The sequence below is a fragment of the Pelodiscus sinensis genome, chromosome 14, assembly GCF_052426305.1.
Source record: "Pelodiscus sinensis isolate ZL-2025 chromosome 14, ASM5242630v1, whole genome shotgun sequence".
In the NCBI taxonomy this organism is placed as follows: Eukaryota; Metazoa; Chordata; order Testudines; family Trionychidae; genus Pelodiscus; species Pelodiscus sinensis.
The window spans coordinates 41,847,913-41,864,920 of NC_143065.1; the positions used below are offsets into that span (position 1 = coordinate 41,847,913).

A 17,008-nucleotide genomic window follows, 5' to 3' on the forward strand; every position below is an offset into this window, starting at 1 on the left:
TGAGTTGAACACTGAGAGTGGCTCCGGTAGGCGCTGGTACTCTTCACATTTCTGAGGAGTAAGAGAAACCGCTGGAAATCAAAAGGGAGAATAGTGTAAGAGGGTAGGTTGCCAACTTTCTGATTGGAGAAAACTGAACACCCTTGTCCTGCCCCTGCTCTAAGTTTGAGGCCGTGGCCTGGCTCATTCAATCCCCCCCTCCTCCATCGCTCGCTCTCTGCCACTCTCACTCATTCTCTGGCTGGGGCAGGGGATTGGGTGCAGGAGGAGACTACAGGCTAAGCCAGGAAATTAGGGTGTGGGAAGAGGGAAGGGCTCTGGCTGGGGGTGAGAGCACTAGTGTGGGGATGGGGATGAGGGGTTTGGGATGTGGGAAGGTCTCTGGGTTAGAGCAGAGGCATTCAGAGGGTGGGAGGGGATTATAGGGTAGAGGAGAATGCAGGGGGTGTTTGCTGCTACTTCCAGGAGCCATGGGAGGTATGTCCCTTCACCCCCAGCTCTTAGGCAGAGTCGGGGCCAGTCAACTCTGTGCATTGTCCCTGCAGCTCCCATTGGCCATGGTTCCTGGCCAATGGGAGCTGCAGAGCTGGCACTCAGAGCAGGGGCAGTGTGCAGAGCTCCCTGGAGGCCCTCAACATGCCACTGCTTCTGTGTGGAGCCAGGACAGACAGGGAGCCTGCCTTAGGCCTGCTGTGTTGCTGACCAGTTGCCTGGTAACCCTATAAAAGAGGGGCTGGTGTGGAATGAATGTGACTGATGGGTGGGAAGAGGGGGAGCAAGCAGCCAATCAGCACAGGGCAGAGGTTATCAGAAAACTTTCTTCAGCTCTCATTGGAATATCCAAGGGCCCAGAGATCCCTCCTTTGGCTACTGCTTTTATTGGCTAAAATCTTTGGCTTCCTGTTCTTGACAGTTTTTCCCCAAGGTCCTGTGGTGATGTGGGGGAGGAGAGCAAAGGCATCACTTGGACCCTAGTGCCTCCAGAGTGGGGGAAGGGGTCCAGGTGGCTCTTTCTGGGAGTAGGGGATCAGTATACTCCAGCCCCATTTCACCCCCCTACCGTAGTGCAGTAGTTTGGCAGTTTTTTGTAAGAGGAGTGGATGGGTTAGTTGTGAGGCCGGTTGAAAACTTTCCATCCAAACCACTTTTCCTCTGAAAAATGGGATTTCGATTACAAGATTTTTTTTCACAAGAAGTGTCTGCATTTTGTGACACGGGAGTTCACCAAGGACATTAACTACCGTTCATTTGTGTAAACGTGCAACTGTTGGAAATTTTAGCAGTTACACATTTTTACGCGGCGGTGAGGGGAGGCAGGACCTCAGGGGGAGCTGACTTTTAAGCCAGCTCTCCACAAGCACTAGCTCCCACCTGTCCCCTGCCCCTGCCGCCTCTGATGGAGCAGCAGTGTGTGTGTGGGGGGGGAAAGGGCGAGGTGGTTCCATGGGAGCTGGTGCTCATGGGCAGCCAGCTTTTAAACCAGCTCCCCCCAGTACTGGCTCCTGCCTGCCCCCACTTCTGCGCTGCTCCCTCTGTGGGAGGCAACAGGGGAGCCGGCTAAAAAACCCAGCTCTCCAGGGACACTGGCCCTCACCTCCCCACCCCTTTGATGCCCCTGATACAGAGGCAGCAAGGAGGTGGAGTTGCATTTTGTCGGTATGATTTAACCCAGGGTGGAGAACTTTTTAAGGGTCGGGGACTGCTGACACACAGAAAAATCAGTCAGGGGCCACACCACCAAATCCTCACTGATGTAGCCCCTGACTGAGAAGGAGAAAGACACTCTTCACATTCCCCTCACACACCAGAGCCTAGGTGAGCTCAGGCTAATAGATTTTGTGTGCTCCATCTCTGCAGGGGGTGGTGGTGGTGGGGCTGGAGCACCAGCTCGGGCTCCCCAATGCTGGGAGTGAGACCCGAGCCTTGGGGGCTAGATCCAGGTAAACTGGGGGCTGTGTATGGCCCCTAGGCCTTAGGTTCTCCACCCCTGGATTAACAGACAAGCCCAGGCTTATCAGTTAATTGTGTTATCGTCTACATGCTAACATCCCTATAGTTCACATGCCTTATTGCCTCCATTTTTATGTGCTAGTTCTCTGGCTGTACTACATCTCTCGTGTATTTGGATTTGCAATGTCAGGGCTTCCCTATGTCGCTCCAGGATATCAGAAATGTCCTGCACTTGAAAAATAAATAAAAATCCCCACCTTTGTATAATAAGACATTTTTATATCTTAATTGAGGCCCATTTGATAATGTCTTATCTATATTACATATACAGCATTAAAAAGCATTGTTTAGAATGTGCGTTTCAGTTGAAATAGACCATTCTCTAAAGGCCACAAGCATGCACAGAAAGGCCGCAAGCTTGCATATTGCAAACTACACCCTGTTGTCAGTTTCACTAGAAAAGCCAGCTATTAACTGGGCACTAAGGCTGAGCTATCCCCTGTCTTCAGAGGCCTTCTATTCATGTCGAGTTCGAGACACAATAGTGTGGCCTATAGAGGGAGCTTTCACTGCTTTGTGTGCACTGTATCTAGTCTGAAAATAGTTAAGACTTCACTCCATTGCTAGAAATCCAGCATCTGTTCATGAGCACTGGAATGCACATACCCTGTGCTCTATTTTTTTATAAAGTGCACAAATATGGAACTTCCCTAGTAACGGTTCTATAGGATGATTATGCTTTAATATTAATATTTCTGTGGGATAAAATAAAAATTGCAGCATCCATGTCTGTATTGTTTTTAAATTGTCACTGTGGGAGCAATAACAATGGATTTGTCTTACAGTTAATTCACTTAGAGATCAAGCCGGCTATTCGAAACCAGATCATTCGTGAGCTACAAGTGCTACATGAATGTAACTCGCCATATATAGTAGGCTTTTACGGGGCTTTTTACAGTGATGGAGAGATCAGCATTTGCATGGAACACATGGTAAGTACACGTGCCTCTGTGTTAATCTAAATTTTGGTATCAGACCTCTGTGAATATGGAACCCAATAGATACTGTGTTTGGTATATATTCATAGAAATTCTGTTAACACGGGATCTCCTTGTGCATGTATAAAGAGTGGAATATTGGAGTTCTGATTGACCATGCAAATCTGAGGGCTTTGGATTTAGCATTGTCACAACATAACCTTTCCAGTGTAACCAATCCACTGTATTGGTCATCCCTACAAAAGTCCTATTTCCTTCTCCTTTATGCCTAGCCTTTGAGAATCCACATTCTAGCTGCCGTTCTTACTGCCAGTCGACATGCTGGTTAATCAATCTGAGGAGTTAATGTTGAGGATTATGTTGTCCTTTGGCTTTGCCTGAATGGGGAAAAATAATCTCCTTTTACAGCAACTGCCAGCATCGGTGCAGCTCCACAAAAGTAGCCGTTGGTGCGACCCCTTTTCCCGCCATGTAAAAAGGGCTCCAATGTTTTTACCACTTGAAAACTAGGGGTGTTAAAATGTGTTTATTCTGGTAAACATGTAACGGCTGAAAATTTCAGCTGTTACATGTTTACATGCGGGGGGGGGGTGAGAGGGGGGGAGAAGGCGGCTCACCGGGAGCTGATGCTTGTGGGGAGCTGCCTTAAAAGCCAACTCCCCGTGTGTTGCTCCCGCCTGCCCCCCAGCACTGCTGCCTCTGCTACAAGGGGACTGCATGTAACTGTGAAGGTTAAGAGATGAGCCTGGGCCCAGTGGTTAACTGTTTACACATTTACACTTTCACAACCCTGTTGAAAATCTGTTCTGAGCTGGACTTTTTGACACCATGTTAAAAATACCTGGACTAGAACAACAGCGGTGGCTTATCATTGGTGCACCTGCTGTAAATACAGGTATGTAATTTTTCTAGTGTAGATACAATTTCAGAGCAACTAGAGAGAATACATCTGCCCTGCCCATCTTTTCTGAAATCCTAGAGGAAGGACAGGGGAAACTAGCAAGACCAGAAGCACCATAAACAACTGTTGTTTCATACCAATATTTTTTTTTAACTTTGTTTCTTTTTAATAGAAAAGTACACATTTATTCTAGCCATCTGCCAGCATTTCTCTAATGCCATATGGAGCCCAATGTTAAGGGCAATTTTTCTGTGATTTAAGGTCAATCAAATCCCTCCCTTGTCCAACAGGCAGAAGAGGCTTTGAATAATTTCTGTTCAAAGAATCACATTTTCTAGCAAGTAACATAGAAAGAAGGTCCTTTACTTTCTTTCTGTGGATACTATACGTAGTTATATTAATGTTGCCTTGACCTTCGTTAAAGGAAATCTTTGGGGAAAATGTATGGTTGACTAGGCGCATGTGATCACACACTCATTTCTTTTACAATGTGCAAACGGAATGTGGTGCTGCTGAATAATATTTATATATATACTTCATGCTTCAGAGAGGCCAGTTCCCCAAAGCTGAAACCAATAGGGAGGAAAACTGACTGAGTGGAAATGCTGAAACCTAAAAACAGGAATGATGATTAGTAATGGTGTTAAAAATGCTTTGTTAGATGCCCAAAAACACAATTCTGTAATCATGAAAGAAGGTATCTTTTGGTTAAAAGCCATCTTGGTTAATAGGGGAGATGAAATAAGTACATGCCTGTGTGAATGTGAGGCTGTGTGTGTAGATGTGCGCATGTGTATTACACATACAAATGGAGAAACTGAAAGCAATAAATACAAACAGTGTACAGTAGTTAGGAAATGCAGATAGTTGATAAGGGAAGCTAAAGTTATCAGTTGGTAGGGCTAAGAACAATAAGAAGTATCAGAGGGGTAGCCATGTTAGTCTGAATCTGCAATAGAGGCGAGGGGTCCTGTGGCACCTTATAGACTAACCGAAGTGTTGGAGCATAAGCTTTGTCAGATGCATGTCAACAATAAGAAGGAATTCTTTAAATATATCTGGAACAAACAAAATCCTAGTAAGGGAAGATTTAAATTTTTGTCCTTGTCCATCTGAAAATATCAAGTGAATCTTCACTTCAACTCGCACCAAGTGCTTGACAAGCAAAATATTTGGGGTTTGCTCTTAAAAGATGCTGAGCACCTGGACTTCCATGGCAATTGAAGGCAGGAAGCTCCTTGCCCAATTGGGACCTGTTTCAAAGGTCTGCTGATTGCCTTGTAGAGTGAATCCTTCTGTCTGATAACAACTTGTAGTAACAAGATCAGAAGAGGTTGCTAGATTTTCGATGTACTGCGGATACGTTTTCCCCCCGCCCATATATTATATTATATAATGTATGTTTGTTTTTTGTAACTTTTCCTTTGGTACTCCTATTTCTTTTGGCTGAGTTCACATTTGATTACATGAATGTGAGCGCAACATTTAACGTAGACTCACATGCACTTTTAAAAAATCTTTCTCCGCCAGGTAATTGGATATGGTTTTTACTTAAAGAAATAACATTGTGAAGTTTTGTTTTTGTTATGTAGTCTCTGTTCTACAAAATCTGCACAAGGCCACTGTTGAATTACATCATAATCGGTTGCTAAAAATAAGCATACAGCTTTTTTTTTTCCTTCTCAAGCTCTTAGCAACGGGATTGCTTGAATTTGAAAGAGTGCAAGTACATGTGTTAGTAACTAATTTAACACTGGTAAAATTAGTGGAGTAGTTATTTAACATGAAATTTGGAAAGACATTTTTTTTTCTATTTTTGTCCATTGGTGAGTCATTTTGCAGAAGCTAGAAATGGGCAATAGGGGATATATCATTTGTTGATAACCTGTTCTGTTCATTCCCTCTGGGGCATCTGGCCGCTGTCGGCAGACAGGACACTGGGCTAGATGGACCTTCAGTCTGACCCAATGCGACCGTTCTTTATGTTCTCATAGCCTGCCCCGTGTGTCCATTTGGGGGTGTGCCTGACACACTGGCGTCCTCAGTTAAGAATGGAACTCCTCACGACTCCTCGCTGTTTCTGCATACAGGACAGGCTCAGAGGGGTTCTAGAGAACATGCTGGTGCAGGGGAGCTGATAAATGGTTTTCTTCCTAGTGCTCAGAGTTCTATAGAACCTCCTGCTAGGGTTGCCAGGTGTCTGGTTTTCACCTGGACAGTCTGTTATTCATGGCCCCTGTCCGGTAAAAAAAAAAAACCAGAAAATACTGACATGTAAAATGTCCGATAGCTTCTGTTTTTCTTGGATGGAAGGCCGGCAGGGACATTCTTCCCCTGCTGCGTCTAGCGGGGGCAGGAGTGGGGGGAAGCGAGGAGTATGGGGATTTTTAAAGGCCCAGCGACTTTTTTTCCTTTTTCTCAATCAGTTTTTTTCCTGCCACGTTCGGGATTTTTTGTGAAAGCATCAGGCAACCCTACCTCCTGCTGACCTCTGAGACTGGTCGTCAGCAGGGTTCCCTCTCACTTTTCCTACCCCTGAGGGGAATGAATTTCGTTATGTGCATCAATATGGGGGAGGGGAGAAAGATGTGTGACACTTCACCTTCATATTGGTGCACATAACACAATTAAAGTGGTGGGGGTGGGGCCAAGGGGTTCATAGTGCAGGAGGAGGCTCCAGCCTGGGGCTGAGGGTTGGGGTACAAGGGTGTTCAGGCTCTGGCTGTGGGGGCAGGCTCAGAAATGGGGGCAGGGATGAGGGGCTTAGGGATGGAGCAGATGATTGGGGTGCAGGGGTATGTGGATTCCAGCTGGGGGATAAAGGATATAGGGTGGAGCTGGATCCAGGAAAGGTTGGGGTGAAGGAAGGTGCTCCAGGGCTACTGCAAGGAGAGGTCTTCCTTTCAGCTCTGTCTCCTCACAGCAGCACCCGGGTCTGGGGGAACATCCATGGCCCAGATGAGGATCGTGGCTGGATGGGAGACAGGAAGGAAGCCAGATGGGAGCTAGGGCTGAGCCGCTGTAGCCAGATCGGGGCCAGGCTGTTGGAGCCTGCTCTATAAGCCAGGTTGGGGCTGGATTGCCTGAGGCAAGGGTGGGGTTGGAGCCCAGCAGCCCCAGCCGTTTGGAGGGTGGTTTAGCTTGGGGCTGAGGAAAGGGGCAGCCCTCTCCCAGCTTCTGCAAGTCCCTGGCCTGGCCACGCAGCTTCCATGAGTGCCTGTGTGTTGCTAAATAGCAAGCTGCATGGCCGCTCAGCCACGTAGTTTACAGGGATCTTAGGTCTTCAGGTGTCTTTCATAATTGCTCCAATGTCTGTTCAGAGAAAGCAGGATATCAAATTTCAGAATGAAAACATACACAGACAATGCATGAAAAACCCATACACGGATGATTCATTCCCCGCATTCCTTGTTTTCTTGGATTACAAACTTTAGAGGGTGTCAATCTCTGTGCACTGTACATAGCACAGTGGGCCCTGATCCTGGTTAGGGCCACTGCATGCTACCAGATACACTGATACTCAGATCTGAACAGATCCACTCAGACCTTCATAGATCACAAGATATAAACCTTCCTTCCTGCCTGAACCCTGAGCATCTAAAAGAGTGACAGTGGCACCCCATGGACATGCAGAGAACAGTTAAATACCTGCAGGCTGCTGCAGAAAGCTTACTGTGCTCCTAGTGCTGTGCGTCAGCTGGTGATGGGCAAAGCCTCCTTTTGAAGGAGGATCAGCCTGGGCATCATGCAATTATGCAAGGCCAGAAGACCATTAAGTGATGCCAGCGTCCTCCTCAGTGGTTGCCACGTCGCTGGTTGTTTTACAGTTTAGTATAAAACTGATTAAGCTTTTTCTAATGACCAGCTTCATTTTTTCTTCCCCCTGATACTCACGACTACGATATAAAGCAAAAAGAATCGTTGATTTCATCACAAGCAACGGGATGTGGCACATTGGCTACCTTCAAAAGGACATTTTTTTCCCTCCCAGACTGTAGGCTTTAAAATGTTTTGGATAAATATGATTAACATTGTAATATTCAAACATTTATCATTAGGATGGTGGGTCCTTGGATCAAGTCCTGAAAAAAGCTGGAAGAATTCCAGAGCAGATTTTGGGCAAAGTTAGCATTGCTGTAAGTATGTTTGTAATTTACTCTGGGAATCGGGGACCAGATGTCTCCATGTTATGTTAGGATTGTGCCGCATCCAGAAGGCAAAAGCAGTTGGTTTGGGGGATTAAGGAAAATTTAAGTGAGATAGGCAAATATTACTAGGTTTTAAAGTGTTTTTGTAATAGTTTTTTTTTAAATATGTCACCATATAACTAAGAGCATTTGGTTGAATCTCACACATACCCTTGGGAATGTTTGCTTTGATTTCCCACTTAGATGACAGCTGCTGTTACTGCCATTGGATGGAAAAAGGACTAGCAAAATAATTCAAATGGTCTGAAAAAGACTGTCTATTAAATTTAGGGATGTAAAATTCTGTTTAATCAGTTAACTGGTTAAACATAGTGTTTAACCGGTTAGCCACTTAAACAGGGCTTGGCTGGAGTGCCCCCTGGCCACTGAGACATGGTGGGCCACCTGTTGACCAGTAACCGGTTAACCATGACATCCCTAATTCAGATGTTTTGAATGTTACCCTTTAAGGATGTGTATTGCGGTAAAACAATGAGGATTCCTCTGGCACCTGACAAACTAACACATTTCTTTGGGCATAAGCTTATGTCCCAAATAAATTTGTTTGTCTTTAATGTGCCACAGGACTCATTGCTGTCTTTATGGATACAGGCTAACTGTGTATTGCAGTAGGTTGTGCCCATGACACTTCTGGTGGCTGTTGGGTTAATGTTATTGTCCTTTATTAAAAGTCTCAGAGGAGTATCAGGGTTGGTCTGTAACTTTACTACAAGGAGTCCTGTGGTACCTTAGAGACTACCAAAGATAAATATATATAGTATCATGAGCTTTCATGGGCAAAACCCTCTGTTCATCTGAGGAAGTGGGTTTTGCCTGTGAAAGCTCATAATATATAATCATCCAGAATATATAATCATGAGCTTTTGTAGGCATGTAGCACCTTAGAGATTAACAAAGATATGTGTGTGCGTGTGTGTGTTGTGCTTTTTGATTTTGACACTTTGAAATTCTTGCTCAAATGAAACTCGTGTTTTCAATTTTACTGAGTTTACTGCTTTGTAACTCTGAGTTTCCTTTTCTCTAGGTAATCAAAGGTCTCACATATTTGAGAGAAAAGCATAAGATAATGCACAGAGGTAAGACCATATGTTATATCCTTTGCTTCTCTTTTCATTCTATATTGAACATCCATAGAAATCAAGAGCTTTATTTTCCTGTTTCATGTTTTTACGTCTCACTTTGAATTTTTTTTCACCTGACGTATTGTTTCTCCAAATCTCTATTTCAACCATTACTCCTGTAGCTGGTGGGTGCTCTCACACTCAGTATGTTGCAAATGTGATGACCATTCTTTGAAATGCTAGCTTTTCAAAGGAAACTTCCGTGGCAGGGGTGGGGAACCTGCGGGCTGGATCTGGCTTGCCTGACACTGGCCTGCAATGCTCGGGGCTTCCCGAGCATGTGCTAGCACTCCCCTGCAGCCCCCCCGTTTGGCTGGATTGCCAGCACTGGTTCCCCGCTGAGGGGTGGAAGGAGAGTGAGGAGCGGGGAACTCCGAGCCTTGCAGGCTGAAGTGAGGCAAGCTAGGGGCAGATCCCTCTGCCCAGTGGGGAAAGGAAGCAGCTCCACCTGCTGCTGTTCCCCCTCTCTTCTGGCTCTCCTGGAGGGTTTTTCCCCACTGCTCCAATTGGCCATAATTGTAGCCAATAGGAGCAGCAGGGGGAGGTGCCTGGGAATCGCAGAGGAGCTCCTGTCCTCTGTGGTGCAGAACAGGTAAATGCCTCCCCATCTCCCAGATCCTGCATTACCCCTCCTGCTCAGATTTCATCTCTGTCCCATTCCTGCACCCTACCTCCCACCCAACTCTCCCTTTCCCAGCCTTCTCCTGCATCCCCTCCCACCCAGACCCCCTCCCTTAACCCCCCTTCCCAGCAGCCTCCTCCTACACACTGATCCCCTTATTTTGGCCCCACCCTAGAGCCTAGGGGGGCCAGGCTGGAGTATGTGGGGGAATGAGGTGAGTGTCTTGGTTTTTTCTTCAATGTCAATTAGGTTTTTTTTTCTTCTTTTTTTGCTTTTCACTTTTGTGTGGCCCCCGACTGATTTTTCTGTGAGTCAGTGGCCCCCAGGCCAAAAGGGGTTTTTCACCTCTTGTCTCTGGTGTGGGAGGGAGCTTTGCATTCAGCTTCCAACCCATCAGGCATGCAGTGGCGTTATAGCTGAGTGGGTCCCAGGATATTAAAGAGATGAGGTGGATGAGGTAATATCTTGGATTGGGTGAACGACACAAGCTTTCGAGCTTACCATTGCGTAAGTCCAAGCCAATCTACATGAGAGCTATAGGAGAGGGGGTGTGTGTGATTCGTCTATTTGATATACTCTTGCTTTATGCGGAAAGCTTGTTAAAATCCCTTATGAAACAGTATTTATGACATTACAGTTCTCTAATTGTAATGGGTTTTCTTCTGGTAGCAACAGACCTATTATCCATCTTAGCTAAAAGCTTTGACGAGATTCAAAAAAGGAAAACATGCTGCTTTTAATTTCTGCTAATTTCCATTATCACCATTAAGACTATGGTTTCTCTTTTAATTTAAAGTCACGGGCTTTTAGTAGATGTCTCAGGCATTCATGTGCTATTTATAGCACCCCACCAATAAAAAGCACAGACCTCTACATTTATTACCTAGTTTAACGGTTGTTAACAAAATGGGTGATTGTCAAATTACATAAAAAAGAAGCAGGAGTTTAGTTCTACATCTACCCAGATCTTTGGACTGATTTTGCAGTGGGGTGAACACCCATATTGTTTCCTGCATCTTTTTACCTACAGCCTTTTAAATCCAGCTGTTTTTAATTGATTGGATGACCTACTAAATCAGAAGTGGCACTTATGAAATGAAAAATTCTGTAGTTCCTACAGCAGTGTGAATTACGCACCACAGATGGATTGCACTCCCGTTTTTTTGCCTCTGATTGAATGGTTCAGCTCATTGCTGTGATTACACAATATAGCCTTCAGTATGGACCACTTAGCCTGTCTCTTGTATCCGTTAGGACTCCACAGGCTTTTAGCTATAACAGCATTCCATTCATCAGACTAATCAGATGCTATGTGGTTGTTAGCAAACCAAGAAAGGATTCATAGGAACTCACATAGATGTGACAGATTGAAGAACAACTTTAAACATGATGCAATCGACTGGTTTTATTACATGTTCTATTTGGGGTTTTGCCAACAGTTGAACATAGGTGCCTGCCCAGCCCACGTTGCTTCTCGCGGCTCCTCTTGGCTGTAAATGGCGAACCGGAGCCAATGGGAGCCACGAGGCTCTGTGGCTGCAGAGCTAGTAAATAAACACAAAGGAGCGGCCAGTTAGCAGGTTTCATGGACCACTTTGAGAAACCCTGATCTAACCTAAATCTCCCTTGCTGCGGGTTTAGCACAGATTCTCTGTAGGGATGTGAATGGATAATCGGGTGAGGCTTACCAGTTCCAGTTAACTAGTGGGCGCTGGAGCAGCACCCAACCCACAGCAGGCAGGAGGGGCTGCTGCAGCACTGTGGAGACACTGCAGGTAGGGCCCACTTTGGAGCAGCCCCCCCACCTACCCTTCTTTTAATCAGTTAAACATTATGTTTAACCGGTTAACCAGTTAAATGGGATTTTACATCCCTAATTCTCTCTTCAGTGGAGGTGGGAACCAGAAGATCAGGATCCTGTTTATAACTGTCCTTAATGTATTTGAAGGCTTGTTACGAGCACCTCCTTTAGTCTTTGTGTCTCAAGACTACCTATGGCCAGGTTTTTGCAGACTTTTCCTGGTAGGTCAGGACCCAGATCGTGGTGCCCCCTCCCCCGGCAGCCCTAGGAGCTGCCCAGAGCCCTGTGCATGGTGCTCTGGCAGCAATTTAAAAGATCTATGGCTCCAACCACCGCAGCTGCTGGGATCCCTAGGTCCCTGTGAACCACCATGCTCTGGGGCAATTGCACTTGCCCCCCGCCGGCAGGCCTGATTCTCAGAGGACTCAGGTGGCCGAGATCTGGTGAGAATATCTAGAGTTGTTTAAAGCTACCAGCCTGAACCTGAGCCCCAGGAACTCTGGATGTGAGCACCACCACCTCCATTCTAGCATGACGCTCGATTCTGACTTACAGGTGTGAAAACACACGTCTCTCTTCCACCTTACATTCTGCCATGGATTGTGTTGAGGTACCGCATCTCGGACTCCCACAACGCCAGGGTTTCTGTCGGACAGTTGTTGGCTGCGCTGTGTCCTGGACACAGCCTTATCTGCTCAACACACAGAAAACTCCCATGCTGAGAAGCGCTTTGTGCTACTTATAAACTCTGAAACTTTGTCTTACAATTCATTTTCCCTCATATTAGCACTTCTGGCCCCCCTGCTGCCCGCCATTATCTTGGGAGGCTGGTGTTAGTGGATTAGTGGAAATCAATATGAGAGATGGCAAAGCACCGTGACTGTGCAGTGAAAAAACTTTGTTACTAACTGGGATGCCTGCTGCTTGAATTTTGTGAACATCGTAAGGAGCTACACGTGCCCTTTGGTTTTAAAATGTCTAACGAAGCTGGATGCAATCGCACCTTCTGTCTCTGATGTTGAGTCTGTTTTATCATTGTCGCCAACGGGTGTCACTCTTCACTCCTCGGAAGGTGGCACTGGCCATGTACCACACTCAATAGCTGATGTGCTAGGTTTTCTTAATTAACACTTGATTTTTAAAAAGTATGGTTGCACATTTGGGACGTGATGAGACTTGCGTCCCTCCAGGGGAGCTCTGTGAAGGCTGCCAGGAGAAGAAGGGGAGATGCATCAAAACTCATTGTATTTTCACTGAATCAGTGTGCTTTGGGTCTGGCCTCCATTGGAACCCTTTGGCGGGTTGGCTCTTCGGGATTTACACTCTTTCAAATGTAGATCTTAAAGCGAATTGCCAAGAGGTGTCATTGTCTTGGTTGGTGACGCATTGAACAGCCTTGCTTGATTTTGGGGGGTGCATTGAGTGACTTGGGGGGGAATTGATAGGAGGGGAGCAGATTGTGCCATTTATTAAGTGATTCCCTGCTTTATGATGGTTGGATACTCACTGGCAGCATCACCTAATAGAAATAAAGCAGGCAGTGCTTACAGTAGCATAGTAAAATATAAGAATGTCAATGTGTAGTTTACTGCATGATTAACCGATGAGCCTTGGCTTATTGGTTAATTCTATCTACTACACACACTCCCCCCTTGCTGCTTCTGTATCATAGGCAGCAAGGGAGGAAGTGATGGGAGCTGGCCGGCTCAACCATGAGCACTGGATCTGTGAACCCGCCTCCCCACTCCCATGCTGCTGCCTCCGATAGAAAGGCAGCAGTGAGGAGGTTGAGGGGGGCAGGCGGCTCCATGGGAACCGATATGCTCAGGGAGCTGACTTGAAAACCGGCTTTCCACGTGTAGCAGCTCCTGCCTGCACCCCCCCCCCACTCCCCATGCTGTTATCTCTCTATCAGAGGCACCAGTGCCCGGGGGTGGGAGGGGAGAGGATGGTGCAAAGCAGGAACTGATATGCCTGGGGAGCCAGCTTTTAAGCCAGCCCTCTGCAAATGCCAGCTCCATGGAGCTGCCTCCCCCACACTGCTGCCTCTCACAGATGTACCAAGGGGGGGGGGGGGACAGGTCAGAGCCTTAGTAATGCTGCCCTGGAGGAGAATAAAGGGGAAAGGCAAAGCTTGTTGGTGACACAAAATGAGTTAATTAGTCAAAAGTAGGGAGAATGATTAAGACTTACTAGACAGCATGGCATTGAATGGTGCTACATTGGGAGGTATAGTGTATCAGTTTAGACACACAGATGGACTAGCTGTGACATTTCAGGAAAAATATTCAGGCATTAGTACGGACAGTGAAGTCGTCATTAGGGCGCATTCAGAGGAGAATGGAGAACATTATGTCTTTATATAGATTGTTTACTCCTATGGAATGTTGTGTTTAGTTTTGCTCCTCCTCGCTCAAAGGAGAACTGGAAAAACTTTTTGGAAGGAAGAACATTAAATCAAATAGACATAAAGCAAAGATGGCTGGGAAATAAGAGAGAAGAGGCAGATAGTGTGAGGAGTTTACCAGGCTAAGATGACTAGGACTCTTTTTTGCAAGGAGTAAACAGAGGTGTGATAAAGGACAGATGCTCTCCCGTCACACCAGAATAAAAAGGTTCAACATGACAAGGATCAATTTCCATACTATGACTAATCCATTAAACTCCTTGTCGCAGAATATTATGACAAATGACATGATGATTTTATTGGTTTTTGGATTTTTTTTAAGGAAACCATCACCACGTGAATAAAAATAGCAAATAGCACCCAGAGATGAATGAAGATAAAATTCCAAATACTACCAACTATCCTTTTATCTCATATGCTAGTTCTGTTTGGGGAATTTTACACGTTCTGAGGCAGCCAGTATTGGCTGCTGTCAAACACATGAGATTGGATTAGGTGGATTAGCATTCTGTCCCGATATACCAATTTCCATGTTATTTTCCTGAGTTACATCTTGGTAAATTAATTAATAGATTAAATCATGATAAAAAAGCATGTTGCACAAGAAATGTTGGGGTGGAATCATTTGATGTTCGTGAATTACATTGGATTTTAGCTTAGTTTGCTGCACCATAGTCTACCCTTTGATTGAATTTTACTTTGATACATGGAACTTCATTGACTTGTCAATTCTAGGAACAAGTTTCTCCTCCTCAGCTATGAGATATATTCCCCAAGTGGAGAATTGGTGGCAAGGATGAACAAATATTTATAACTAGTCTTGGAATGATTAGATTTTAATTGGCCATTGCCAGTGAACATGCATTTCACTATACAAACACAAACTCAGGCAAACTAAGAAAAATCCTGCTTGAGAATTTATTAGAGTTTGATTTTTCGGATACGCACTTTGTATATTTTGACAGGTGATTTGGCAGTTTGTTTTGTAATGGTAATAAAGCTTTAACTTTTTGAATGTCAGCACCTACTGTGATTAAATATTAGCTGATCTCCCTAATAACTTTCTGCAACTCTGAAAAATCAAATCCATAAAAATAGAAAAAGGCTTAAAATATATATTACCCATTAAAAATATAAGAAATGAAATTGAATTCTGCTCAGCCTATTTGTAATCCTGCTTTTGCCCGAATTATATTCAGATGGTTGAATTTGTTGCCAAAATGTGTGCTATAAGGCAAATAAATTTGCTGTGTCTATTCCTAATGAATGCCTTTTAGTACAGCTCAACAACCACTTGCATGGTAGCATACAAGGTTTTTATTCTTTTACATGGTTGTTTGCGTGACTGGGGTGTGTGTGTGTGTGCGGATGATGAGGTTATGAGGAGGTGCCTTCGCATCCCCTAAACCCCGAAGACCCCACTGGAACTAAGATGCACATTTTTAGCAGAGAGAGTAATTAACCGTTATGCTAGCAGCTGTGGTACATTATTCTATGCTGAACATTTGTAAGACAAGATGGGAGTTAAGAGATGCTGGCCCATACTAGCTAATTTCAGGGAAGTTCTATGGCCTGTGTTAGACAGGAAGTCGGACTTGATGGCCACAGTGGTTACTTACAGCCTTCCTTATGAATTGCTCTATTTAGCAACATTGCATGCCCCTCCTTCTGCCTTGAGAGGACTGGCTGGGAAAGCGCCACTCCATTCCTCAGTAGTCTGGAGGGATTGATGTGAAGTGACATGAGACCTGCCCTTTTTCCTTCTCCAAAGGCTAAGTACATAGCTTCCGCGGTGTACTCTGGCCAGCTTTCCTGAGGGATAGCGCAACACCCGGGACGGAGCCCCACGGGGTTGTGCTTTCCCGCAAGGTTACTGCCAGATGTTTCCACTGGGAAGGGTCTTTTGACATCCTCGTTCCATGTAGGCAATACACATGGTGTGGGGAAAAGACTAGCTGTGGAGGAGGGGGAGCGGGGTGGGACGGGAAGGGGCAGTGGAGTTCCAAAGTCATGTTCTCGTCCTACGCAGAAGTTGGAGGGAGAGAAAGAATCCGATCAAAGAATAGGAGGCTTTGTTTCAAACTCCAGGTGTTGCCCGGCTATTGTAAGCACTACAATACCACACTCCAAGTACAATTTAAGTGCTAAAAGCCAGGCTATCTTCCAGGTAGGCCCTGGCACCAGAAGGGCTGTTAGCAATTCACTGACAGCGGAACAGAGACATTTTAATTGTTTCTTTTGCTGTGGAAAGAGAAAGACAGAATGTTTGTGCTGCTCAGAAAGAGCTGTCAATTGAGATGAAAATAAGTTTTTTAAAAATGTCTTCTATGCCTGCATTACATACCGCACTGGTGGGTCCATGCATAAATAGAACTAAGGTAAAAGTAGCATTTAGAATTTTGCCTGGGTCTGCTGTGGCTTCAAAGCATCTTATGAACATTCCTTCCCCCCCTTCTCCCTTCCCATCACCAACAAGATCCAATCAAATCCAGTTGGGCTAACAAGCCTTGTCTGAAAATCCTGGGGTAGCCAGGAGTTTTTATAACCTCTCACTGCTGGCCCCACAGTGCTGGTCTGTTGCTACTGCTTTCTTATAACTAGGGTTACTGTACATTGGGTTCCCCAACAGAGGACACTGCTGGATGGTGGGAAGGAGAGGGAGAGTTTGAGGGTGCTGGAGGGGTTTGTGCGCTGGGAGAGGTACTACACAGATGCTGGGAGGGGTCCTTGGGACTTGGACAGTGTCTCTCCTTGTCGTGGTGGCAGGGTGGCTAGCGCAGACTTGGCCATGCAGCAACAGCCATCTGCGAGCACCTCCCTGGGAGGGTCTTCCCCTCTCCAGGACCAGGATCCAGCAACTGCAGCTTCCGGAGGGGGACCAGTCGAAGCCCAGAGACGGCTTCTTCTCAGCTGCAACATCTGATCTGCAAAAGTCCCGGACGTTGCCTCTTATTCAAAAAATCTGCCCGGACGGAGGGTGGAGGATCAAAAAAATTCCAG

General features: G+C 45.7%; 1 protein-coding gene across 5 annotated transcripts in view; it reads left to right on the forward strand.

Moving 5' to 3' along the window:
- The window catches only part of MAP2K1 (mitogen-activated protein kinase kinase 1), an 84,591-nt gene that overhangs the window by 49,841 nt on the left and 17,742 nt on the right, over positions 1-17,008 (forward strand). For all 5 annotated transcript variants that reach the window (XM_014576602.4, XM_006129166.5, XM_006129167.5 and 2 more), the window contains 3 exons: positions 2,796-2,942; positions 7,908-7,985; positions 9,082-9,133. In XM_014576602.4, the coding sequence (XP_014432088.1) occupies positions 2,796-2,942; positions 7,908-7,985; positions 9,082-9,133 (277 nt within the window). The remainder of the gene's footprint in view (positions 1-2,795; positions 2,943-7,907; positions 7,986-9,081; positions 9,134-17,008) is intronic.